Raw genomic sequence first — 27,740 nt, 5'->3', positions numbered from 1 at the left:
CACAGCTTTCAGAATGGAAACTGTATTTTGTTTATCCAGTTTTCTTCCTTTTATAAAGTTGCAGCCTCCAGCTGCTATAAGGCTCCACAAGCACCAGTAGCCTCCTCGTACCTTGTGTAAGTAGCCACTCTTAAAGCAGTTAACCAACGATCAATGAATGAAAACTGAATCCTCCCATAGACATTGTCCTCACTCCCTCCTCCAATGTCCAGCTCAGTGGAACTGCCCTTACTTAGTTACCTAACTGATCATAACCAGACCACCTTTAGTAATGGCTTCTCTTCCCACTCCACACTCTCTTCTCAGAAGGATCCATCATTGGCTCATTTAAATGCTCCCTCGGGGTAACATCATCTGCAGGCATGGGGTCAGCTTCCACTTGTGCTGATGACATCCAGTTTTGCCTGTCCAACATTCCTCTCAATCCCTCCATTAAATCTGTATATGAAATTGCTAGACTGGGCCTCCGTCAGGTGGAAAGTAAACCAAAATAGGAGAACAGGATGCTTGACCTTGTCCTACCCAATCTACCCATCACAGACATATCTGTCCATGATAGAATAGGTAGGATTGGCCACTGTATAGTCTGTGTGAAGGCATTTCATCTTCACCGTGAGGACACCCTTCATCATAAATTGTGGAACTGCTCAGGACAGATCTCTCAGCCCAAAACAAAGCATCCATAAGGTACCGAGGACCATCAACAGCATCCAGAATAGTAAACCACCACAATGCTGAACTACTGTTTGGTACTTTCCAGTAAATGTTACCAAACTTATGCCTTGAGTTTTACTCTAGGGTTCATTTAAGTACCCACTCTTTGTCCAAGTCATATTGAAAGTTGTCACATTTGCTCAGAAGTTCAACCATTTCTACTTTTGTTACAGCTCCTAGTCGGTATGTTTTGGAGATGCTTGGGACATTGCTCCCTCACTCAAACACAGGAGGATCAGAGCTCACTTTGAGGGGAGCAATAAGCTACTGATACAAAAACTACCTGTCATTGCAAGAACACCCCTAAATCAACTTTAAAAAAAGATATACAAAAATCAAATTAGAAAAAAATGCTTTATTTAATATTAGGACATTTGAATATTTATCAATCTGCAATTTGTGTAAAGACGAATTCCTGCCACACACACACGCACAATAAATTTAAGAAAAAGTCAGACAAAAGCTAAACTGCAGGACTACATGAAGTAAAAGTACACTCTCAGTCTTGACACCTGTGAAAACACCATAATATGACTTACTCACTGCATAGGAGTAGAGTACATCATTTTTTCTAGTCCTGAACTAACCTGCCATTGATGACTGTATGCATTCCCAGTGCCAAGAGGAGTCTCCTTTGAAGGATACTGGAACTCATAGCCAGTCATCAACTTCCAGGACAATAACATCTGTCAAATTTTGTTGAAAAGAGGGAACTGTGGTATATTTTTTTCTGTCTCATTTTGATTCTGTAATCTTTTTGGGTAGGACAAGTTTGCATCGAGCATCGTCTTACTCACAAAGCGATGGGAATGGCAATACTTGTCTCTAAGAGATCCTGTAGGTTTTACTCTAAGGTTTTTAAGATGCAGTGTGTGTGCGAAATATATCTCTTTCTTGTCATCTGACCAACATCAAATTTTTCGTGCCGGAAGGTCAGACAAGAAGTGCAACAATTTCTATTCCATTGTGTTTCACAGAAAATATGAAATGATCAAATACTTGATTTCTTAAAACATGAATAAATTTAGCAGGCTAGTTTAATAACTAGTCTGCTGCTGGCAAAGCTTGGATGTCAGTGGCAAATTTATTTATTTCCTTAATGTCTAAGGGCTTTATGCACTGATTATTTGAAGATACGACATCCTCACAGAGGAAAACCACACAGAACAGGAGCAGACAATGTGCACCTGCGCTTTTACACTTCTAAATGAGGATAATATAAACCAAATGACGTTGCAGCACATTCCCCTCGGACCTCACTGATAATTGCGTGGCTGTTAAGTGACTGACTGACTCAGACATATCTGCCAGTATTACAGCAACTTGGCAGTGGTGTGTGTTAACTCACATAGATTACGTATCTGAGTGAATGGAAACCGGGCCTCGCAGCAGGCAGCTGTCAATTTCCTTTCGGTCACTTCAAATTTAGAGCTTAAATCCAGAGTGAACAGCCACAATCCCTGATGTTAAGTTGTTGTATTCCACCTTGTAAAACCCTGCATCCTCAACCATTCCTTTGAACTCCTCCTGAAAAAAACAAAGATATAAATTAAAGCAACTCCAGTGCTGGAATTCTCCAGGTATACATTACTTATTCTGCATCAAAATGTGACAGCCTGGGAGCAGAGACTAGGCTCCTCTTCAAGAAAGGAAATAAAACACTTCACCACTCCCACCGAGAGAGTACCTTTTGACAGTCTTGCACATCTCCCAGTTGGCAGTTATAAAACAATACTGATAAAAGAAAGAGAAGTCTGCTCTGTCACGACTCACTGGGGATAGTGCGCTGTAATATCAAGCCCCATGATCCTCCAAGCCGTGACAAGTGTGAAAAGTTTGACCAAACCACCAGATTGCTCCAATTTTACCTAACGGCTTAATTTAGGTTAACAGAAAATAAGCACCAGGTTTGTAAACTTAATAAGTAAATAACTGTTTATTGAACAAATTGTGTTTAACTAGTGGCAAAAGAGAGAAATATGAATTGCTAACTTCTAACAATATAACTTAAACTCTGCCCCCTTCTTAAATCCATATGCGCGGGTGCGCACACACACATAACATGGATTTTAAGGATGGGATAAAACAGTTCAATAGCGCTAATCTGGAGTACAGGATTCAATGGGTTGATTTTGATCAATGTCTTCCAAATTCCTTTCAGTTCATGTTGATGACATGAGGTGGTCTTCCAGCACTTTCAGTACTTAGTTCACTGGTTGAGAACTTGCTTTCCAATGTCTCCAACAGTGGTTTTCCCCTTTTCCTTTTAACAGGGGTTTCCTCAGAGACAGAGCAGTTTATAGAGATATGAGGAAAATAGGTTTTAGATGTTTTTTCTTTGCAGACCAGGAGCTTTCTGCTCCACTGCTTTCACACAAAAACCTGGTCACCTGGTCAGGAGCCAATTAAAATACTGTGGTCAGGCAGCTCCCTTGGTCCAGGATCCCTTTCTAGCACCATCCTGTCTTTCATGGCACACTCTGTTCCAGGACTGCAACGTTGTATATAAATCTCATCTTGTTCCAGTGGACATGTCTCTTAAACCGCAGCCATTGCAATCCCAACCCACAGTGCAACAGAAAATAAAAAGATATGTTCTTTACAACAGTTCAACAGAAATAAAAATATATGCTCCTTACAGCTGCAATTCAGTGGCAGCACTCTCACCTCCGAGTCAGAAGATTGTGGTGTCAAATCCCATTCCTGGAAATCAAGCACAAATTCCAGGCTGACACGACAAGTGCAGTACTGAGGGAGTGCTGCACTGTCAGAGGTTTCAGATGTTAGGATCTGAGGAACAGGAGGTCATTTAACCTCCAAAAACTCCATATATCCACCTTTACCACCAATCTCTTAATACTTTTGGTTAAAAAATCAGATTTAAAATTAACAACTGAGCTAGCAGCACAAACTACTGTGTGTAGAAAAGAGTTTCAAATTCCTACCAATGTGTGCGTGTTTAGAGGAGCTTCCTAACTTCACTCCTGAAGGGTCCGACTCCTAACTTATAGGCTTTGTCCCCTTGTCCTTGACACCCCAACCAACAATAGTTCTTCTCTATTGACCCTATCCGTTCCCCATTAATGTATTGACAACTTGGATCAAATCATCTCTTAACCTTCTAAATTCCAGGTAATACACCATTAGCGTGTAGTACTAGCTTGTGTAGTTTCCTGCATTACAACAGAGACTACATTTAAAAAGTACTTCAATGGCTGTAAAATGCCTTGGGGTTCTGAGGTTGTGAAATATGGTATATAATGTCTTTCTTTTTGATGCAGCTTCTAAGTTCAAGCAACAGTTATGTGGCACAGGAAACCCAGGACAAAATAAGTAACAATGTCTCTACTACTAGAATAGTCTGCCCCATTCTTCAAGTATAGTTTGTCCTCCATCTTAAGAAAGGGGAAGGAAAAAAAATTAAGACTACAACCTTTGGAGCTTTAAATAATCTGAAGTCAAATATTAATTCCTCAAGCCCATTCTGTGCAATCACATTTACAACCCATCCTTGATTCAAATATAGGCCAACTACAATACAGGTAACTTGCAGTGTGAAAAAAAAACATCCTGATAAACAACAGTATAGTGTGCAAGTATATCAAAGCATAATGGTGAGTGCTTGAACATGAACATTTTAAAAATATCTAAATGACAGTAGTATTACCTGATCAGGAAAACATCGGATACTTTCTACAAGGTACTGGTAGGATTTCCAATCAGCAGCAATGACCTCACCCAGCACAGGTATCACTTGAAAACTGTACAAATTGTAGAGCCTGGGCAAAAGAGAACAGGTATTCAGTACCATTACAATAAATACAAAACAGTCCAGAAGAAAAAAGTGAGAGGTAAGGAAAATCCTTTGTTATGAGAGAAAAAAAGAGGTCCAATGAGTGTCTATGGACCAATGAGAAACTACGGACCAGGCAGATTGCAGATTTGATCCGAGCCAAGTCAACTCAGCTTAAAGTTTGGGATGCAACAGGAAAAATTGTCAGAGTTCTTGGGTACAAATATCAGGTGAGAGCAGAATTGGCCTCAAATGTGGCTGAACCATCAAATTCAGAGATGAAGAATGGCAAACTGATCAAAATATTTGAGGGTGAATGTTGCCTATTGAACCACATCCCAACAGGAAGCCAGTCAATGTCTTCAGAGGAGGAAAGGCTGAAGAAATATTGGTGGGGAAAATAGGCAAAAATAAAAAGTTGGAACAGGGAGGCACAGTTCATTGGTATACAAACATACTATACTAGGGAACATATCTGTAGAATGATAGGGTGTGGCTTTGCATCCACTATTTCGCATCCATTTTGATGACTTATGGGCATAATGAAGTTGTAACAATGGAAAAAGAGAGAGAGATTTATGATGCTAGATTTCCACCAACTTGCTGCATCAAACAGAAAATGCTGGAAGAGTTCAGTGGATCTGGTAGCATCTGTGGAAAGTGAAACAGAGTTAATGTTTTGAATCCGTATGACCCTTCAGAGCTCTGAAGACTCACATGGACTCGGAACATTAACTCTCTTTCTATCTTCACACACATTGCCAGACCTGCTGAGTTTTTCCAGTATTCTGTTTTTATTTAGATTTCAAGCATCTGCAGTACTTCGCTTTTATTTTATTAACTTACTGCATCACAAAGTGTTAAATTTGATGGGTCCAGAAGGCGCTCAGCTGAAAGAGGCTGGGGTTGAATTTTAATATGTTGAAGTCATCATAACAACCAAATAGCCCAGGCATTTCTCTAGTTGTCCCATCTAAAAAATGCTGATTCATGTTTTGGTCAGTTTAAAATAGGCATCTAGGTTTGCAAGTGTACAGCTGTGTGTGGAAATGGATTGACAAGAGACCCACCCGAAAGTTATTGCTTAGTAGTATTTCTGAACATTTTGCTTGTTTTTTTTGCTGTTACTTTGATGGTCAGGGGCCTTTGAGCAATTGTTCTTACAGAACAGTAATACAAATGGCGCAATGAGCTTCCCCATTGAATTCTCCTATACTCGTACTGTTTGGAGGAAATCATCTTAATTACATGCAATTCGTTCACTTCAACTCTGGCCAAATTGCACTCCATCTTGATTGTTCTGGACTGAGGTTCACAGGGGCCAGAAAATCTAACTTATTGAGTTCCCACAGCAGCTACTTCATTGAAATCAAAAACAAACAGGGGTAAACCTCATCAGCTCCCAGCAGAGAGAAACTCTGATCATTATCTAGTGGTCTCTGAGCAACTGGTCCATGAGCAGCACTGGCTCATGCAGGATACTGCAGAAGCTATTTACCAACAATATATTGACAAAGGTCTAATAAGACACGACTTAAACCGTCTGTTGACGTGAATGCAGGCAGGTTACCAGTGTAAGATATCTACAAATAAATTACATTTCAGGAGAAAAAAAAATGCGCCAGCTTCCCCCTCAGTAATACTAATTAAATGACTGCAGCCAGCTTCCCACTCAGTAATACTAACTAAATGACTGCAGCCAGCTTCCCCCTCAGTAATACTAACTAAATGACTGCAGCCAGCTTTCCCCTCAGTAATACTAACTAAATGACTGCAGCCAGCTTCCCCCTCAGTAATACTAACTAAATGACTGCAGCCAGCTTCCCCCTCAGTAATACTAACTAAATGACTGCAGCCAGCTTCCCCCTCAGTAATACTAACTAAATGACTGCAGCCAGCTTCCCCCTCAGTAATGCTAACTAAATGACTGCAGCCAGCTTCCCCCTCAGTAATACTAACTAAATGACTGCAGCCAGCTTCCCCCTCAGTAATACTAACTAAATGACTGCAGCCAGCTTCCCCCTCAGTAATACTAACTAAATGACTGCAGCCAGCTTCCCCCTCAGTAATACTAACTGACTGCAGCCAGCTTCCCCCTCAGTAATACTAACTAAATGAATGCAGCCAACTTTCCCCTCAGTAATATTAACTAAATGACTGCAGATAGCTTCCCCCTCAGTAATACTAACTAAATGACTGCAGCCAGCTTCCCCCTCAGTAATACTAACTAAATGACTGCAGCCAGCTTCCCCCTCAGTAATACTAACTAAATGACTGCAGCCAGCTTCCCCCTCAGTAATACTAACTAAATGACTGCAGCCAGCTTCCCCCTCAGTAATACTAACTAAATGACTGCAGCCAGCTTCCCCCTCAGTAATACTAACTAAATGACTGCAGCCAGCTTCCCCCTCAGTAATACTAACTAAATGACTGCAGCCAGCTTCCCCCTCAGTAATACTAACTGACTGCAGCCAGCTTCCCCCTCAGTAATACTAACTGACTGCAGCCAGCTTCCCCCTCAGTAATACTAACTAAATGAATGTAGCCAACTTTCCCCTCAGTAATATTAACTAAATGACTGCAGATAGCTTCCCCCTCAGTAATACTAACTAAATGACTGCCACCTACTTCCCCCTCAGTAACACTAACTGAACGACTGCAGCCAGCTTCCCCCTCAGTAATACCAACTAAATGACTGCCGCCTGCTTCCCCCTCAGTAATACTAACTGACTGCAGCCAGCTTCCCACTCAGTAATATGTTTTTACTGCAGCCAGCTTACCCCCCAGTAATAAATTACTGCAGCCAATTTCCCCTTCAGTAATACAAAATTACTGCAGCCAGCTTCCCTCTCAGTAATACTAACTAAATGACTGCAGCCAGCTTCCACCTCAGTAATACTAAATTACTGCAACTAACTTCCTCCTCAGTAATACTAAATTACTGCAGCCAGCTTCCTTTTTTTATAATCCCAATTTACTACAGCCACCTGGAAATGATTGGATTCTGTACTTTGCTGAATTCCAAACACAGGAACCTTCCACCTGGCTTCAAAACTCGATAGGCCTCTTGCAATACCTGGTGAAGGGAAAACAGGTAGTCAGTCAGCATCAGAGTTTCCTACATGGATAATTTCTTGCATTATTAAGAGTTGAACAAAGGAATTTTTGTAAGAAATTCATCACAACAGACAAGTTGTAGTAAAACTTATATTTTTAATTAAAGGAATATTCAAAAGATGGAAACTTATTGGCTTCCTTTAAATGTACACTTTCAACCTCAATATACACGCATCACTTTTGTTGGTGGGAGGGAGGAGAGAAGAAAAATGGCAGGCAGCAGGTTCTCTATTGGAACTGATCAGAAGTTAGTTACAGATGATGCACTGCATCTACTCACATGATCAATATGAGTAACATTTCTAATTCCAAAGGCAATTGTATAAACATCAAACTTGTCATCGTCAAATGGCAGCTCTTCTGCATTTCCCACCACCCAGGACAGGCCTAAAGGGAACAACCAACCAGAGAACAAGTGTGAGCACACTGACAGTATCCTTAGAAACTTCTTATAGTCAGAACATATTCCTTTGGACCAAGCACCCCACAGTCAATTCTGAGCAGAAAGGAGAAATAAACATAGTTTACAATCTTAAAAACAAAAAACTGCAGATGCTGGAAATCCAAAACAAAAACAGAAATACCTGGAAAAACTCAGCAGGTCTGGCAGCATTGGCGGTGAAGAACAAAGTTGACGTTTCGAGTCCTCATGACCCTTCAACAGAACTAAGTAAAAATAGGAGAGGGGTGAAATATAAACTGGTTTAAGGTGGGGGGAGGTTGTAGGGACAAGCAAGCAGTGATAGGAGCAGATAACCAAAAGATGTCACAGACAAAAGAACAAAGAGGTGTTGAAGGTGGTGATATTATCTAAAAGAATGTGCTAATTAACAATGGATAGCAGGACACGCAAGGTACAAATAGCTGTAGTGGAGGTGGGGTGAAATAAGACTAAAAGTTTACATAGTTTACATTCCGACTGTTAATTGGTGCTAGAGAGTGCACCTGTGGGTATTAAGTGAGAGTAGCACTAAATTAGTGGCACTCAATCTAGGCTCACGTGAAGAAAATCACTTTAGCAGAGAGTGTGAAGAACAGTTACAAATCCAGCATGAATTAGCACCTTCAGGAACAAGTGGAGAGCAGAATCTTTGGCAGCATTGAGAAAGTGAAGATTAAATATTTAAATAAAAGCATGCAGCTTATTACTAATCACATTCTATCAGTTGAATTTCTCTTTTCATTACAAACCCGCAAAAAGGAGTTTGCACAAGGAAATGTGCATTCAATCCAACATGAACTATGATCCAGGCTCCTTCAGCCATTACAACTTGCATTTATATGACACCTTTAAGGGAAAAAATTATCCAAGTATACCTCACAGTTACATAATCAGAAATAGACAGATGCTAAGCAAAGGGTAATATTAGGAGGGGGTGATCAAAAGCTTGGTCCAAGAGGAAGATCTGGAAAGAAAAGTCAAAAGGTAGAGAGTGGCTTAAACAGGGAATTTCAGAGTCATGGCATAGCTAAAGAGGTACAGCCACCACTGAAGAGATAAAGGATGGGAGGATGCACACAAGCCAGAATTGGAGCAATGGAGCAAAAGGTTGGAGACAGTATAGAGATAGGGAGTGGTGAGGCCATCGAGGCATTTAAGCAAAGAATGTGAACTTTAATTTGGAGGCACTGGTGGATGGCACCCAATGTTGGTCAGCAAGTGGTTCCTTGCGATGTGAAAATTGGTTGTTGTGCAAGAGCAGCTTTTAGATTATGGTCAATAAAGGTGAATTTGCAGGCTATGGGCAAAGAGCAGGGGAGAAGGACCAATTAGGCAAGTTGGCACAGTCATGATGGGCCAAGTGGCCTCCTCCTGTGCTTTTTTGGCCTACTGCTGCACTGTATGGTTTTAAGAACTATCTATAAGCGGAGTGATAGTTGAGCAGACTTCACCTGTATATTTTGGCACAGAAACAAAAACGCAACCTGAAATGCAGCATAAGTGCATTCGTCACACAGATAAAATGGGCTGTGGACAAACTGAGGTCAATTTTTTTTTATTAGAGATTGACTCAGCAGCCATTTTACTGCCTTTATTTAGACAAATAACTGTATGACTGGTTATTTTAGATGTTATTTTAATGTCAAACATTTCATTTTCCATCAAAATGTGACAAAACCCTGCTAAATTTGTCAAATCTCTATATATTGCTTCTTATTGGAAAGGTCAATCTTGAAACTGTCTTGTGCTCCAGGATAGAATGCAAAAAAAATTTCAGTCTCCTACTTTAACTCACTCATTCCCAGGATTTCAATTATAGAATTTCTTACTTCACTCAGTAGCCTTTTATTCCCATTATAGGCACGCTTAACATCACCTGATCATTAGTTCCAGATTTATCTCCAGTTTTATTTCTTCAGCCTTGTCCTGCACTACCACTTCAGCCTCTGATTCCAGACTTAATAAGAAACATCTTACTGAAGCACGGAGGAGTCAAAAGAACTGTCACTAGCTGAACAGACTGAAAAAGCAGATTCCTTCAATACAATCATTAGTTGACTCTCAAACTTTCAATCTCTTTTCAAGCAGGACTGTTTATGGAGGTCCCCATTCACTTCTCACTTCACATCCAGCACTGAGGAAAATTTCATAAAGTACCACCTACCTTCAGTATAGTTCAATTGTTCTGCCTTTTGCTTTCCAACTTTTAACATTTCCTTATTGATGTCACAGATGACTGCCTTTGATCCCAAATCAGAATCGTATTTATTCTGCTGTTCATAGAAGTTACTGATTTGTTGCCATGATGGGCTCTGGTTAGATTTCACTGCTCGTCGACTCTGTCTTTCATGTTGCAATCTCAAGTAATCCATAAATCTGAAGGCTATATCCCCTGCAGAAATACAGAGCAATTTTACTTCTTTCACATTATTTTAGCTGTAAAGAACACTCCCAATCATGGAACAGAACTACACAGACCAAGAAATAACCAGTTTCAATCACCAGCTTGTGCAAATGGTGATAAGTGTATCACAACTGGTCCTGTTATCCCTTTACTGGGACAATATAATGGAAAAAACCAACCAATCCTAATAAGATTTCCTGCTAAGTGAATGTGTTGTCAGTGGGGAGGATTGGCTTGGGCTTGGCTATCATGTTCCCTTGGGCGATTTGCTTCCTGACACACGACAGCAGGAAGTGGCAGATCCCCAAGGGTCTGCACTCCAGCAAGAATAGCATTCAACATAGTTTTTAAATGCACATATTTTACTCAGGCCAGTGATGAGTCATTCTCATACTGGAGGATATAACGCCAGTGTGACGTTGGCGATACCAGAAAGACACTTTTGTTTAATGTCCAGAATATACAAGGATAAAAAAAATCTGACAGCTTGATCATACAGCTTCATGGCTGACTATAAATCACAGGAGTGAAACTGGTCTTAGTTTTTTTTTTTAAATCACTGAACTCAGTCAATTTACCAATAAAAACTTAATATAAAACAAGTTTTGGAAAGTTGCCTTGATGTCACAGTCACAATCTCATTCCACAGCATGAAATTAAATTATATGGAGCAGAAACATTTGACTCCCCTCCCCAAGCCTGTGCCACTCAAAGCTTGAGTAGTAATTGCCCTCAGTTGACATTGCAGTATCCATGGGCTGGGGAGGGAAACATTCAGGTCAGTCCTCTTACTCTTGATCAGTGTCCTTTCTGGAAGGTATAATGGGAGGCTTCTATGCTTCTGAGATCATAAGAGAAAGGGGGAAGTTCAGGAAGGGGTAGAAGATAAAGAACCTGGGAAAATGCATGTTTTCTAGCTTTCTTATGATTAAATAACAGACATGTCAACTGGAAACACACAACAGAAGGTTTCATAAATTGGGTGAAAATGAAAAACTGACAACAGTACAACACCTATGGATACACTACATTAGACAACATAATGCAATTCCTAAACAGATTATCTATTATATGTGACTCACTTCCACATAGCACTTGACAGATAATTGCCAAGAACAATTCTCTATCAGTTTGCCAAACAAATGGGGAAATGTTCAAGATAGTTCCAATAGCCATCAATAAAATAAAGACTTTGAGCACTAGGCGATGCGGTATAGCTTTGGTACATTTAGTGCAGGGTAGGTCCAAAAGTACTGCAACTATAATGATTGCTGCTTAATTTAACTATCAGAGGAATAAACGATTCAAATTGTACAAAATATCTATCACATTGCACCAGAAACACTGTAATCAAATTAAGTGCCAACTTAATAAAAATTAAAAGGAATAATTCTTTGTCAAGCCGACACAATCCAAATTTTTATTTCATTTTATTTACAAACATTTGTCAATACAATGTTTTTGGGGAAGGGGAAAGGACACAATAATGGATGTGAAAGGTTATTTGACTCATCTTGATTATCCATCAAAACGATCCTAATGCCACTCCAACAACCACATACCTGCATTTATATAACACCTTTAACATAGTAAAATGTCCCAAGATACTTCACAGGAGAGTTGTCAAACAAAATTTGACATTTAGACACAGAAGGAGTTATTAGGAGATACGATCAAAAGCTTGTTCAAAGAAATAGGTTTTAAGGAGCACCTAAAAGGAGGAAAGAGCAGCAGAGAGGTTTAGAGAGGGAACTGCAGAGCTTAGGGCCTAGGCAGCTAAAGATACAGCTGCTAATGGTGGAACAATTAAAATTGGGGATGCGCAAGAATTCAGTATTGGAGGAGCACAGATATCTGAGGGTTGTGGGGTTGGAAGAGATTACAGAGATAAGGAGGGGCAGGGCAATGGTGGGATTTGAAAACAAGGCCAGAACGTTAAAATCAAGGCAATGCTCAACTGGGACCATTGCAAGTCAGCAAACACGGGTGATGGGTGAGTGGGATTTGGTATAAGGACATGAGCAGCGGAGTTTCGGATGAGCTTGGGTTTGTGGATGGCGGGAGGCTGCCCAGCAGTGCATTGGAATAGCTAAGTATGGAGGTAACAAAGGCATGGATGAAGGTTTCAGCAGCAGATGAAGGCAGGGATAGAAAGGGGTGACATTACAGAGGTGGAAGAACCAGTATTAGTGATAGCATGACCATGTGATCAAAGGCTCATCTCAGGGTCAAATACAACAAGGTTGTGAAATGTTCAGTTCAGCCTCAGATTATTGCCAGGGAAATAGATGGAGTCAGTGACTAGGAAACAGTTTGTGGCAGGAAGACTGAAGCCAATGGCTTTGGCCTTCCCAATATGTAGTTGGAGGAAATAATTGCTCTGTCAAGGCTGGATTTCAGACGATCAGTCTGACAATTTCGGGGCAGCGGCAGTGCCGAGAGAGGTAGTAGTGAGGTAGAACTGAGTGTTGTAAGTACTGGTGAGGAACCTGACTTTGTATTTTCAGCTGATGTCACTGAGGGGCAGCATGTAAATGAGCAATAGAGGTTAAGGATAGATCCTTGGGGGAATCTCCCACAATAACAGCATCCTATCATTTCTTAATAATTCCAGGGTTTTTGCCTCCACTGTGCCTGGAAGCTTATTCCACATTTTGATTGCTCAAAACTTTCCTGACATGTTTCCTAAGAGCATCGTTCTACTCCCACATTTAATTTGAAGTAATCTTCTGGGTTTATCTGTAACTTAATGTATCGCTATAAAGATAATTTCTCAGTTGAAGAGTCCAAGTTTCTCCACTCTTTCTACATAATTCAGACTCTGATACTGTGAATCAGCTCTAATGATTTCTCTGCACTGCCTTTAGTGCTTGAATATCTTGTTCCTTGAAGGCTGTTTATATAAATTAGAAATAACAATGGACCCAGCACAAGTCCTGAGGCTTCCCACTCTCAACGTTCCCATATAATAATTGAAATAGGTGGGAAAATAATATTAAAAAAAATTATAATTATTAGAAAAAAGGGGATCAGAAAGGTCCATCCTCACCCCCTTTCCGATCCTTTTTTCTAATAATTACTATATTTTTAAAATATATTTTCTTTTCTCACCTATTTCTATTATTATTTTTAAATTTATTTCCATCCATTGTTTTATCTCCACCTTTTAGCCTATTTTGATCCCTTCCCCCCACCCCACCCCGACTAGGGCCATCTGTCACTTGCTCATCCTGCTTTCTCCCCTTAATGTTACCATTAGGACATCCTTTAGCTAACATCAGCACCGTCAACACCCCTTTGTCCTTTTGTCTATGACACCTTTGGCAATCTCTCCTTTGCCTCCACCTATCACTGGCCCTCCATCCAGCTCCATCTGTCCCACCCCCCTTAAACATTTCTATTTCTCTTTAGTTCTGATGAAGAGTCATACAGACTCGAAACGATAACTCTGTCTTCCTCTCCACGGATGCTGTCAGGCCTGCTGAGTTTTTCCAACTATTTTTGTTTTTGTTTCAGATTTCCAGCATCTGCAGTATTTTACTTTTATCTTAAGGGGAAAGACTGATCAAGAGCACAAGTTTCACAAAATCTTCTCATACCCCTAGCAGTGTGTAGAGCATAGGAATAGATCTGAGCAATTATTGTACCTGTCCCTCCAGCCACATCAAGCAGTTTTGTTCCTGGCAGTGGGTTCATCATACGAATAAGAGCATCTTTCCATAATCTGTGAATGCCAAGGCTCATAGCATCGTTCATTATATCATAGTTTCTGGCAACATTTTTAAATACTCTGTAAACTATAACAAAAAAACATAAATTATTTTACAATAAACATCAAATGCATAAATTCAACTAAGTTGTCTTTGAGTCCCTATGAGGACTGAAAGGAAAACCTACATTTATACCAGGGAAGTGTAACAAACTGAAGTGCAAAGGCAATTGTATGCTAGTATTCTGTTTTCTGTCCTGTAGCCAATTTTGCATCCTCATGGCCTTTAATCCCATGGGTTTTAATTTTGCTAATAAGTTTATGTGGTACTGTGTCAAACTCCTTTTGAAAGCCTACATTCACATTCAACTGTGCTACTGTCACCAACGTTCTCTGTTATTTCAGCAAGTTAGTCAGATATGATTTGCCTTTAACCACACCATGTTGGCTGTTGTTTATTAACCTATGTTTGCTCAAGTTACAATTATGTCTCGCATTATCATCTCTGGAAGTTTCCATGCCATCAATGTTAGGCTAACTGACCTTTCGTTATCTGGTTTAATTATCTGCCCTTTTTTGAACAGGAGTGTACCATTGGCAAACCTCCAGTCCTCTGGCACCATTCCAAAGAGAATTGAAAGATTGTGGACAGAACCTCCACTATTCCCACCCTCAGCAACCAAGGATGCCTTCCATCCAGAGTGGTGATTTTTCTACTTTGAACACTGTCAACCATTTTGTACCAGACCTTTATCTATTTTTTTTTAAATTTTATCCAATTCCTCTGACACTACCACCTTTACTGTAACAGTGGCAGCATCCTCTTTAGTGAAGACACATGCAGTACATGAGCCATACGTTCTGGCTCCACAAGATTTCCTTTATGGTCCATAATCTGTCCTGCATTTCCTTTGACTATCCTTTTACTCATGTTTATTAAACAATGTAATGTTCCCAAAATCTTTTCTCATACATTTGCTTTGTCATTAATTCCTTTTAAGTTTTCCCCTGTATTCAGCTCTACTATCAATAGTAAAAGAGTAGCGAAAGGAGGTATTAGAAAGGCTGACTGTATTTGATAAGTCACCAAGGCTGGATCAGGTGCTCCTGAGGATATGGAGAAAAGGAAAGCTGGAAGTTGTGGAGACAGTGGCCATAATCTTCTAATCCGCCTTAGATACAGGGGTGGTGCCAGAGGACAGAGGACTGGAGAATCGCAAATATTATTCCCGTGTTCAAAAAGGGTTGTAAGAATTAGTCCAGCAACTAACTATAAGCCAGTCAGGTTAACCTCAGTGGTGAGGAAGTTTTTAGAAATGATAATCTGAGACAAAACTGTCAGTCATTTTGGCAAATGTAAATTAAATATGGAAAGCCAGCATGAATTTGAGAAAGGCAAATTATGTTTAACTGACTTGATTTGAGTTTTTTGATGAGATAACAGAGAGGATTGATAAGGGTTTTGCAGTTATGTGGTGGATATGGACTTCCAAAAAGGCATTTGATAAAGTGCCACATAATAAGCTTGTCAGCAAAGTTAAAGTGCATGGAACAAAAATGGGACAGTGGCAGTATGGTTGAGTGACAAGAAACAGAGTAATGGTGAATGGGTGTTTTTCAGACTGGAGGAAAGTATATAGTGGTCAGTGCTTGGACCATTGCTTCTCCTGATCTATAAAATCTATATCACACTTGGGCATACAGGGTACAATTTCAAAATTTTCAGCCAACTGAAAACTTACTAGTATCATGAATTGTGAGGGTAGTGATAGACTTTAGGACACAGGCAGGCTGGTGGAATGGGCAGAGGCACGGCAGATGAAATTTAATGCAGAGAATTATGAAATGATACATTGTGGAAGAAAGAACAAGGAAAGACAATAAAATTGTACTTTATTTTGTAAAGAGGATACAGGAACTGAGGGTCTATGGAGTATATGTGCACAAATTGAAGATGGCAGAGCTAGTTTGAGAAAGGAAATTAGCAATGTACACAGGATCCTGGGCTTTATAAGTAAGGGCATAAAGTACGAAAGCAAGGAAGTTATGGTGAATCTTTATAAAACACTGGTTTGGCCTCAACAGCAGTATTGTGCCCCCTTCTGGGCACCGCACTTTCAGAAGTATGTGAAGGCATTAGAGAGGATGCAGAACAAGAACAGTTCCAGGAATGAGAGCCTTACTTTACATGGATATATAAGAGGGGCTGGGACTGTCCTCCTTATTGAAAAGGTGATAAAGGTTTTAAAAATTATGAGGGTTCCAGACAGAGTAGGTAGGGAGAAACTGCTCCTATTGGTAGATGGGTCAAGAACCAGAGGACACTGATTTAAGGATATTGGCAAAAAATCCAAAGACGACATGAGGAAAAACTTCTTTCTTCTCCCTCCCTCCACCACAGTGAGTGGTTAGGATCTGGAATGTACTGCCTGACAGGGTGGTGGAAACAATTCAATCATGGTTTTCAAAAAAAAGGGTTGGTTAATTATATGAATAGAAAAACATTGAAAGGCCACATGGAAAAGGTGGGGGAGTTGGCCTAGCTGAGTTGCTCTTCCAGACAGATAACACATAATGGGCTGAATGGCCTCCTTCTGTGCTATAATCATTCTACGATTTTATGATTCTACTCTTAATTGCTTTGATCTGAAATTCATGATAAGTCTTGTTTTGCTGTTTCATTTTAAAATCTATATTTTTAGTCATTTAGTTTAGCTCTTCCCAACCCCCTCATAGGAATATGCCTTGTTTGTGCCTGAACTTTCTCCTCTTTGAAGGGCTCCCATTGCTCATTTACTGTTTAACCATCCAATCTTTGTTTCCAATTTACCTGGTCCTACCAACTCACTGAAGTTAGCTTTCTTCCAGTTCATTGCTCCTTTCCATAACTACTCTAAACCTTTTGATATCTTCATACTCTTCCCTTTGAGGACTGTAAAGTGGCTGAAGGATCCACAGGCTGATTAACTGACAGTCTGCAGCTTCTCTAATGGCAATTATGCTCATACCAGCCAATAGGATGGTTAGTCTTATACAGGGGCTGGGATTTTATAAGCTTTCGTGACCCTTTGTCAGGAAAGGAGGTCTGGGTGGCAACTGGTGAGTTGAAATGTGCCTTCCAGTCTTGTGATGTTGCCAGGTGTCAGTATTTGACAGGTCTAGTGACATTGACTAGCTAAACCATACAAATTGAGAAGGTCTCAAATACCAGCTGATATGTGGTGAGCTTGCTGATCCAAACAGTGAAACCACCACATTTGAATATCATCCTAGAGTGACCTGGGCACTGTTTCAGGAGACAGGCACACCCTTAGATTAATTACATCATATTTGGACCATTGTCAGGGACAGGAGGGTGTGACTGCGAGTGAAGCAGGTATGGGAATCCAAAATTTAGCTTTGGGAGGGGCCTCAGCCAGTGCCCTTGTCCAGTAGGTACAAGGTTCTTGTTCCCGGTGTGGACAAGGGGAAAGATGAGCAAACTGACCACAGCACTATGGTACAGAGTGGGGGGAGAAAAGAGAAATGTAGTAGTAATAGGATAGCATAGATAGGGGAATAGATACTGTTCTCTGCAGCAAAGGCAGAGAGTCCGGAAGGCTGTGTTGCCTACCTGGAGCCAAGGTTAAGGACATCGCTCTGAGCTGGAGAGAAACTTAGAGTGGGAGGGGAAGGATCCAGTTATCGTGGTCCACGGAGGTACCAACGACATAGGTAGGACTAGGAAGTAGGTTCTGCTAAGGGACTACGAGCAGCTTGGGACTAAATTAAAAAGCAGGACCATAAAGGTTATGGATTACTATCTGAGCCATATGCAAATTGGCATAGGATAGATAAGATTAGTGAGGTAAATGAGCGGCTCAAAGAATGGTGTGGGAGAAATGGGTTCCGATTCATGGGGCATTGGCACCGGTATTGGGGAAGGAGAGCACTGTTCCGTTCGGGCGGGCTTCATCTGAAACATGTGTTTCTGGCAAATCGTGGAACTAGGGTTGTAGATAGGACTTGAAACTAATTAGTCGGGGGAGGGTTCATTGAAGGGAAGTTTAAAAAATCAAAAAGAAACAAGAGAGCATAGGTGCAGGGTAGTGAAGAGGTGAACAATAATCCAAGTGTGACAGGAAGGGGCAGAAAATATAAGCTGAAGTGCGCAGCTGAAATCAAAACCAGAATGAGCAATAATGGTAAAAAGTCAAAGCTTAAGGCTCTTTATCTGAATGCAAGCAGCATTTGTAACTAGATGAGTAGATGGCACAAATAGAAATAAATGAATGTGACTTGATAGCTATTACAGAGACGTGGCTGCAAGGTGACCAAGACTGGGAACTCAATAATCAAGGGTATTCGACATTCCGGAAAAATAGGCAAATAGGAAAAGGAGGTGGGGTAGCTTTCTTTATAAACGAAGGTATCAATGCGGTGGTGAGTAATGATATAGGAGCAATCGATCATGATGTGGAACCAATTTGGGTGGAAATAAGGAATAGCAAGGGGAAGAAGTCATGGTGGGAGTTGTCCATAGGCCCCCGAAGAGTTGCCTCACTGTATGATAAAGTATAAATCGGGAAATAATGGAGGCGTGTAAGGAGGGTGCTACAATTGTCATGGGTGATTTTAATCTGCATATTGACTGGACAAATCAGATTGGCAGGGGTAACATGGGAGACAAGTTTGTAGAGTGCATCAGGGACTGTTTCTTAGAGCAATACATTGCAGAACATACCCAGGAACAGGCTATTTTAGATCGAGTAATGTGTAATCAAGCGGGATTAATAAGAAATATCATAGTTAAGGATCCTCTAGGGGGTAGCGATCACAACATGGTGGAATTTCAAATTCAGTTTGAGGGTGAGTAACTTGGGTCTCAAACCAGTGTCTGCAACTTAAATAAGGGAAATTACAGAGATATGAAGAAAGAGTTGTCTAAAGCAGGCTGGGAAAATAGACTAAGGGGAAGGTCAGTGGATGAGCAGAGGCAGACATTTAAGCAGATATTTCATAACGCTCAGCAAAAGTTTATCCTGGTCAAAAAGAAGGACTCGATGAGAAGGATGAACCACCCGTGGTTAACAAAGTTGGTCAAGGAGAGTACCCAAACAAAAACAAAGGCATACAAAGCGGCGAAAACTAGTGTAGGCCAGAGGATTGGGGATTTTTTTTACGAACCAGCAGTGGATGACTAAAAAGCTAATAAAGAGGGAGAAGATTGATTATGAAAGCAAATTGGCAAGAAATATAAAAACAAACAGCAAGAGCTTTTACGGGTACATAAAAAGAGAGCAACTAAAGTGAGCATGGGACCCTTGGAGGATGCGACTGGAGAATTGATAACAGGGAACAAGGAAATGGCAGATAATTTAAACCAATATTTTCTATCGGCCTTCACGGTGGAGGAAACTATAAACATCCCAAAGATATCAGATAAGCAAGGAGCTAATGGGAGGAAAGGTCTTATAACAGTCTCTGTCATGAGGGGCAAAGTATTTGACAAACTAATGGGACTAAAGGCAGACATGTCACCAGAATCTGATGGCCTGCATCCAAGGGTTTTAAAGGAACTGGCTGCAGAAATAGCAGAGGCATTGTTCGAAATATTCCATAACTCTGGATTCCGGAAGGGTCCCAGCGGATTGAAAAACCACTATATATGATGCCCCTGTTCAAGAAGAAGGGGAAACAAAAAGCAGAAAACTATAGGCCAGTCATTGGGAAAATGCTATTATTAAGGAAGAAATAGCAGACCATTTAGAAAAGCTTAACGCAATCAAACAGAGTCAACATGATTTTGTGAAAGGGAAATCATGTTTAACAAATTTACTAGAGTTCTTTGAGAATATACCAAGCAGGATTGAAATAGGGGAACCGGTAGATGTAGTGTATTTGGATTTCCAGAAGGCATTTGATAAGGTGCCACATAAAAAGTTATTGCACAAGACAGGAGCTCACGATATTGGGGGTAATGTATTAGCATGGATTGAAGATTAGAAGACACAGAAGACAGAGTGTTGGGATTAATAGGTTTCTTTCAGGTTGGAAAGATGTAACTAGTTGAATGCCACAAGGATCAATCCTAGGGCCTCAATTATTTACTAACTATATTAATGACTTGGAGGAGGGGGCAGAGTGTAATGTATCCAAATTTGCTGATGATACAAAAATAGGTTGGAGGACATGTTGTGATGAGGACATAAGGAATCTGCAAGGTGATATAGATTGGTTGAGTGAATGGGCAAAACCTTGGCAGATGGAGTTTAATGTAGGAAAGTGAGAGGTCATGCACTTTGGTAGGAAGAATCAAATGATAGACTATTTAAATGAAAAAAGAGACTCCAAAGAAATGCAGCACAGAGGGATCTGGGTGTTCTTTTGCATGAAACAAAAAAAGTTAGCATGCAGGTGCAGCAAGTAATTAAGGCGGCAAATGGAATTTTAGCCTGTATTGCTCAAGGGGTTGGAGTTTACAACTGTACAGGGTGTTGGTGAGGCCGCACCTGGAGTATGTCTACGGTTTGGTCCCTGTATTTAAAAGAGGATATACTGGCATTGGAAGCAGTTCAAAAGAGATTCACTAGGCTGATTCCTGGGATGATGGGGTTGACTTATCAAGAGCTGCTAAACAGGTTCATAGAGAGAGAGGAGGTACTAGCAGGTTTAGTGGCCTTAAAAATGGATAAATTAGCAGGCCTGGATGAGATGCATCCCAGGCTGTTGAGGGGGTCAAGGGAAGAGATATCAGGGGTCCTGGTAGTAATTTTCAAATCCTCTGTGGCCACAGGTGAGGTGCCAAAGGACTGCTAACATTGTCCCATTATTAAAAAAGAGAGGAAGGAATAGACCAAGAAATTAGAGGCCAGTCAGTCTAACCTCGGCAGTGGGGAAGTTACTAGAAAGAATTCTGAGGGACAGAGCATATCAGCACTTGGAGAGACATGGATTAATCAGGGATAGTCAGCATGGATTTGTTAAGAGAAGGTCGTGTTTGGCAAATTTGATCGAATTTTTTGAAGAGGTAACCAGGAGTGTTGATGGGGGTAATGCATTTGAAGTGGTCTACATGAACTTTAACAAGGCTTTTGATAAGGTCCCTCATGGAAGACTGGTCAAGAAAGTAAGAGCCCATGGGATCCATGGTAACGTGGCACATTGAATACAAAACTGGCTGAGGGGCAGGAAGCAGAGGGTGATGGTAGAGGGATGTTTGTGTGACTGGAAGTCTGTTTCCAGTGGGGTTCCGCAGGGCTTGGTGCTGGGGCCCTTGCTGTTTGTGGTGTACATAAATGATTTGGACTTAAATGTAGGGGGTTTGATCAAGGAGTTTACGGATGACACGAAAATTGGTAGGGTGGCAAATAGCGAGAGGGATAGCCGTAAACTGCAGGAGGATATCAATGGACTGGTCAGGTGGGCAGAGCAATGGCAAATGGAATTCAACTCAGAAAAGTGTGCGGTAATGCACTTGGCGGGGGGGGGTGGCTAACAAGGCAAGGGATTACACTATGAATGGTAGGACCATGAAAAGCACTGAAGATCAGAGGGACATTGGTGTGCATATCCAGAGATCCCTGAAGGTAGCAGGGCAGGTATATAAGATGGTTAAAGCGGCATATAGGATACTTGCCTTTATTAGCCAAGGGATAGAATACAAGAGCAGGGAGGTTATGCTGGAACTGTATAAAATGCTAGTTAGGCTACAACTGGAGTACTGCGTACAGTTCTAGTCACCACATTATAGGAAGGATTTGATTGCACTGGAGAGGGCACAGAGGAGATTTACCAGAATGCTGCTGGAGGGTCTAAGCTATGAGGAAAGGTTGGGTAGACTGTGGTTGTTTTCCTCATAACAATGAAGTTTGAGAGGGGACCTGATAGAGGTGTATAAGATTATGAGATGTATAAGATTATGAGAGGCATAGATGGGGTAGATAGGAAGGCACTTTTCTCCATTAGTGAGGGGTCAATAACAAAGGGTCATAGATTTAAGGTAAGAGGTAGAAGGCCAAGAGGGGAGTTGAGGAGAAACTTTTTCACCCAGAGGATGGTGGGAGTTTGGAACTTACTACCTGAAAAGATGGTTGAGTCAGAAACTCTCGTAACTCTGAAGTATTTAGATATTCACTTGTGTTGCCATAGCCTCCAGGGCTTTGGGCCAAGCACTGGAAAGTGGGATTAGTGTAGTCAGATTTTTGTTGGCTGGTGTGGGCACGATGGGCAGAATGGCCTCCTTCTGTGCTGTAGACATCTATGAGGTTAGGCCTTTATTCATTAGAGTTTAGAAGAATGAGGGGTGATCTTATTGAAACATACAAGATTCTGAGGGGGCTTGACAGGATAGATGTTGAGATGCTGTTCCATTAGTGGGGGAATCTCAAACTAGGGGACATAGTTACAGAATAAAGGGACACTCATTTAAAACTGAGATGCGAAAGAATTTCTTCTCTCAGAGGGTAGTGAATGTCTGGAATTCTCTACCCAAGAGAGTTGTGGAGGGTGGATCACTGAAAGCATTTAAAGAGGAAGTAGATAGATTTTTGAAATATTGGGGAGTTGAGGGCTATGAGGAGAAGGCATGAAAGAGGAGTTGAGGCCTGGGGCTGATCAGCCATGATCTTATTGAATGACAGGGCGGGCTTGAGGAGCTGAATGGTCTACTCCTGCTCCTATTTCTTATGTTCTTATGTTCTTATGTTCTATTGAACAATATGGGGGTGCACAGTGTAACAGGGGAGAATCCACACCCACAGGACATGAGAATTGTGGGAGCACCTTCTTGCATCAAACAGACTGCAGTTCAAAAAAGCAGCCTACCACCAAAAGGTAATTACAAATGGTCAGTTAATAAAGGGAACAGCAGGAAAAGATATGTCAAGGGGAGGGAAGAAGTCAGTAGCTAGGGATGGGAATTTGCAGCAGGAATTGGCTTCAATATTCCCAGTTAGGGGAGATAGTGGCATAGTAGTATTGTCTCTGGACTAGTAATCCAGGGTATTGCTCTGGGAACCAGGGTTCGAATCCCACCACAGCAGACTTTGAAATTTGAATCTAATAAAAATCTGGAATAACAAAAGTCAAATGATGACCATGAAACCATTGTAGATTGTTGTAAAAATTCATCTGGTTCACTAATATCCTTTAGGAAAGGAAATCTGTTGTGGTTACCCGGTCTAGCCTACACGTGACTCCAGACCCATAGTAATGTGGTTGACCCTTAAAATGACCTCCGAAATGGCCTTGCAAGCCACTCCGTTGTATCAAACTGCTACAAAGCCTCAAAGGAATGAAAGTGAACAGACTACCTGGCATTGACCTGGGCTTATACAGCATCTTGCAAACCCATGACCACTACCATCTAGAAGGGGAGCAGATACATGGGAATGCCACAACCTGGAAGTGCCCCTCCAAATCACCCACCATCTTAACCTTGAACTATATCGCCATTCCTTCACTGTTACTGGATCAAAATCCTGTAACTCCCTCCCTAATAGCACTGTGGATGTACCTAGACCACAGGGACTGCAGCGGTTCAAGAAGGCAGCTCACCACCACCTTCTCAAGGGCAGTCAGAGGTAGGCAATAAATGATGGCGTAGCCAGCGAAGCCCATATCTACCAACCTAAGGCGCTAAGGTCAATTGACTGTCACTAGCAGATCCTTACCACATACCAGCTCGCTGGAGCTTGGGACTCTCCCGGTTTCTATGCTTCAGCTACTCACAGTTATTAAACCAGTCAGGTACTGACATCGGGTAACACCAGGAGGCTGGAAGGCACATCACAGGCTCACCAAGCTCCACCCAAACCTCCCAGGTCTCAGCGCCTCCTCAGCCCTCACACTCGCACCTTTCTCTGCCTTTTCGGTCTCGGACACATTCTCGAAGCCGAAATGAGTTTGCTTTTCCTCGGCCCTGCCGGAATGAAATCTAACAGAAATGCAGGCCGTAAGATTCCGCCTGCAAACGAAGAGCCCGCTCCCAACCCAGCGGCCAGCTCCAAATAACCCCAGTAACCGACAGGCGGCCATCTTTCTACCGACTCGACAACCTCCGGGCTTCCGCTTCCGGGCGACCAGGGAGGAAACCTGGGTCACATGAGATAACTGGGGAACTGATTCCCAATTACTCTAACCTAGCTTTGCTCTGACATACCTATAGCTTTAATATTCCAACAGGCCTCAATATCAAGTAAATGTTCGGATTGAGACCTTAAAACACAGGACCGATTACAAACACACTTGGATTTGTGTTTATTTTTTTTATTAGTGAGTGAAATACAGCAAATTGTATAAACCAAAGCGACTATGAGTGAACTCAATAAATCCCTTAATTTCCATTAGTCTGATGTTTCATTTTTTTTTGTTAGTTTCAAAAGCAATACCTGATAGCATCTGCTGTATTTTTCTCCTGGCTCTTGGATTACTATGGCCTGGGAGAGTCAGATTCTAATATGTGTTGCAAAAACAGCATTACCTGGAAAAACTCAGCAGGTCTGGCATCATCGGCAGAGAAGAAAAGAGTTGACGTTTCGAGTCCTCATGACCCTTCACTTTTTTTTTGTTTTTATCTAATATGTGTTGTCCTGGGTAAGGGGCTAATATACCGTATGGTGCAGACTCATGGGTCTGCTTTTGGTGCCACATCAAAGCTCTGGAATACTTCCACCAAAGACATCTGAGGTCTATCACAAGAATTTGATGGCAAGACAAAATCTCAAAGTGTTGCGCTGAGTTCAACCAGCATGGAGACCATCCTCCAGAAATTTCAACTTTGACGGGCAGACCATTCTCTTGCATGGATGACTACAGAATCCCCTAGCAGATCTTCTATGGGTAACTGTCTCAGGGCAAATGAAATTGAGGTGGTTGGTACAAGTGATACAAGGCACTCTAAAAAAGAACCTTAAAAATTTGCAGCTAACTGGTCTATGTGGAGGCAAGCACTGAAACTTGGTTTGGCATGGTTCAAAGACCATGTAAGCAAACTCAACATCTGATGTGGACAGAGGAAAGTCAGAGGTGGCACAGCAACAGAAATTCCTCCAACACCAACAATTACAACATGAACTGCCAGCTGTGTGGATGTCCATGCCAATCCTGCATCAGACTTGTTAGTCATGAGAGGACACACACAAGGCAGTTAAATCACTTACAGCTTGGCCATACTAGAACTGCGAGGAGTCTACCACGAAGGGGCGAATCCCACACTTTTCTGAAGTAGATGCAAGAGTGCGACCAACTGAATTAAGTTGCTAGTAAAGTGGACCATCAAATATAACAGAAGGAACTGGGCACTTTTAGCCAGGGAACAAAATTCATAAAACTTTGCCAATTGGTAGGCCTTTATCAGTCAACATATAGGAATGAGCCAAATGGAAGGACTGAATATTCTGTCACTTGATTTATGTTTATGCAAACATAAAATGGGCCTTTGAGCACCCCATCACGGAAAGTGGTGTGTCTGCTGAGGCAGACAATCAGCTTTGTCTTTGCCAGTGGAAATCTGGAAATATTCAGACCACTAAAATACTTAGACTAATATTGGCAATGAAGATCCACTTTCTCAGAATCTTATGAACTACCATTGGATTCAATGATTCTGCTACTGCCCATCATCGAATGGAGAAAAGCATTTGATAAGAAAGCAAATAATGGGCAGCGATGCCGGGAAGCTACTGTAGGCTGCTCTCATTGAATCATAACTACCAAATTGAATGTGTTAAGTAATTCTGCTTGCATTTTGGCACAAAAAATCAATAATATGTCTTCATATTATTTCAGTAAGTAATTCTAAAGACTTGCTGCTTTGACCATATTGGCAAAGCCAAAAGGTTGCCATCCTATTACCTTCCCTAATCCAAGATGAGAAGAATGATGCTGGGATATAGCTTCTGGAGGAAATAGCTTTCATATTAACTCTGTTTATTGATATCGTGATCATTTAGGGATGCTGTCAATATACATTGGAAGGGGAAGAACATGTACTTACATCATGCCCTTCTGGACTCAGGACCATCCAAAGCACTTCACAGTCAACAAAGAACTTTTGGAATGAAGTCACAGCTGTAGTGAAAGATGCAGTAGATTTTTTGTCCATAGCAATATTCCACAAATTTATAAGATAAATGACTAGATAATTTGGTTATTAAGGTTGAGGGGTAATTTTTGGCCAGGACACGTGGTAAACTCTAATGCAATAGCAAAATAATGCAGATGCTGGAAATCTGAAATAACAGAAAATGCTCAAAATACTCAGCAGCTCAGGCAGTATCTGAGAGAAACAGAGTTAATGCTTCAGGTCATCAACATATCATCAGATTCTGATGACAAATTATTGACTTAAAATGTTAGCTATATCTCTCTACTATTACCAACTCTACTAATTCTCTTTAATTAGTGCCATGGGATCTTTCACATCCACTGGGGAGGTCACATGGGGGTTTGGTTTAATGTCTCATCTCAAAAACAATTGGATTAATAAGTTTGCTAATAGTTCTTAAAGAAGGACTTGAAAGCTCTGAAGGGTCATACAGACTTGAAACGTTAACTCTGTTTCTCTCTCCACAGATGCTATCAGACCTGCTGAGTTTTTCCAGCATTTTCTGTTTTTACTTGAAAATTCTTTATAGCGAGAGAACTTTTTTTTTTGGAAACTCAAAAACGTTGAAACCAATAATTGTAGCATCATTGGGAATTCGGGGAAGGAATTATGTATTAATTCCTACGTATTATCAGTCTTTTGGATAGGGGAGCTGAAAGGAAATTGGTAAGGAGTTTGCAGACTGTGCTTAAAATTACCTTGTCAATCCTTGAAGGATGGTGTGGTAGATAACCACATATGGAGCTGATGGTGATGCCTTATCGTGCTGAGACCATATGATTATACGAAGATAAAGAGTGTACCAAAATACAAAATATGCAGAAAATATACACTAGGTCATTCAGAATATGCAAAAAGGAAATACGAGCTAACTTTAAGATGATGATCTTCTTCAGAACTCCCCTACTGTTCACTTCAATTTGTGGTTAGCTGGCTGCTTCTAAGTATTTTGTTTATTCTGAGCGGAAAAAAGCAACATGAATTATCCATAAAAGTCACTGCAATACATATATGCAACTCTGATATTTCTATACTCCAGCCCTTGGTCGCTCCCAAAGCTAGTAAGCAACTGCCTTGTAATGTTTAGGAACAAGCGTAAGAAGGAAAACAAAAACAGAATTACCTGGAAAAACTCAGCAGGTCTGGCAGCATCGGCGGAGAAGAAAAGAGTTGACGTTTCGACTCCTCATGAGAACTCGAAACGTCAACTCTTTTCTTCTCCGCCGATGCTGCCAGACCTGCTGAGTTTTCCCAGGTAATTCTGTTTTTGTTTTGGATTTCCAGCAACCGCAGTTTTTTTGTTTTTAAGCGTAAGAAGGAGGTGGCTGTGACATAGAATCACGTGATCAGCGAAATCGGCTGGCCGTTGGCTGCTCAAAGGGAGCCTCGCTTTGGTTTGAGGGTCATTGGGTTAAAACTACATTCCCCAGCGTGCCTCGGCGCAGAGGCACAAGTGCGCAGGCGTCATATTCC

General features: G+C 41.2%; 1 protein-coding gene across 3 annotated transcripts; it reads right to left on the bottom strand.

The window, feature by feature from the left end:
• Window positions 1-1,054: 1,054 nt before the first annotated feature.
• coq5 (coenzyme Q5, methyltransferase) lies at window positions 1,055-27,101 on the bottom strand. Of its 3 annotated transcripts, XM_041203287.1 has the most exons (8): window positions 26,966-27,101; window positions 26,157-26,230; window positions 14,118-14,267; window positions 10,231-10,458; window positions 7,905-8,011; window positions 7,495-7,583; window positions 4,382-4,493; window positions 1,055-2,241 (listed from the first exon to the last, which is right to left on the bottom strand). In XM_041203287.1, the coding sequence occupies exons 3-8, from the start codon at window positions 14,224-14,226 to the stop codon at window positions 2,140-2,142; spliced, it is 747 nt and encodes a 248-aa protein (XP_041059221.1). In that variant the 5' UTR covers window positions 14,227-14,267; window positions 26,157-26,230; window positions 26,966-27,101; the 3' UTR covers window positions 1,055-2,139. The 3 variants fall into 3 exon arrangements, with proteins under 3 accessions (XP_041059221.1, XP_041059219.1, XP_041059220.1); XM_041203285.1 differs by lacking the exons at window positions 26,157-26,230; window positions 26,966-27,101 and adding an exon at window positions 24,016-24,223; XM_041203286.1 differs by lacking the exons at window positions 26,157-26,230; window positions 26,966-27,101 and adding an exon at window positions 23,891-24,026.
• Between the last annotated feature and the right edge of the window lie 639 nt (window positions 27,102-27,740).

The sequence above is a fragment of the Carcharodon carcharias genome, chromosome 13 (genome assembly GCF_017639515.1).
Source record: "Carcharodon carcharias isolate sCarCar2 chromosome 13, sCarCar2.pri, whole genome shotgun sequence".
Taxonomy (NCBI): Eukaryota; Metazoa; Chordata; class Chondrichthyes; order Lamniformes; family Lamnidae; genus Carcharodon; species Carcharodon carcharias.
This window is presented reverse-complemented; position numbering and strand designations above follow the sequence as displayed.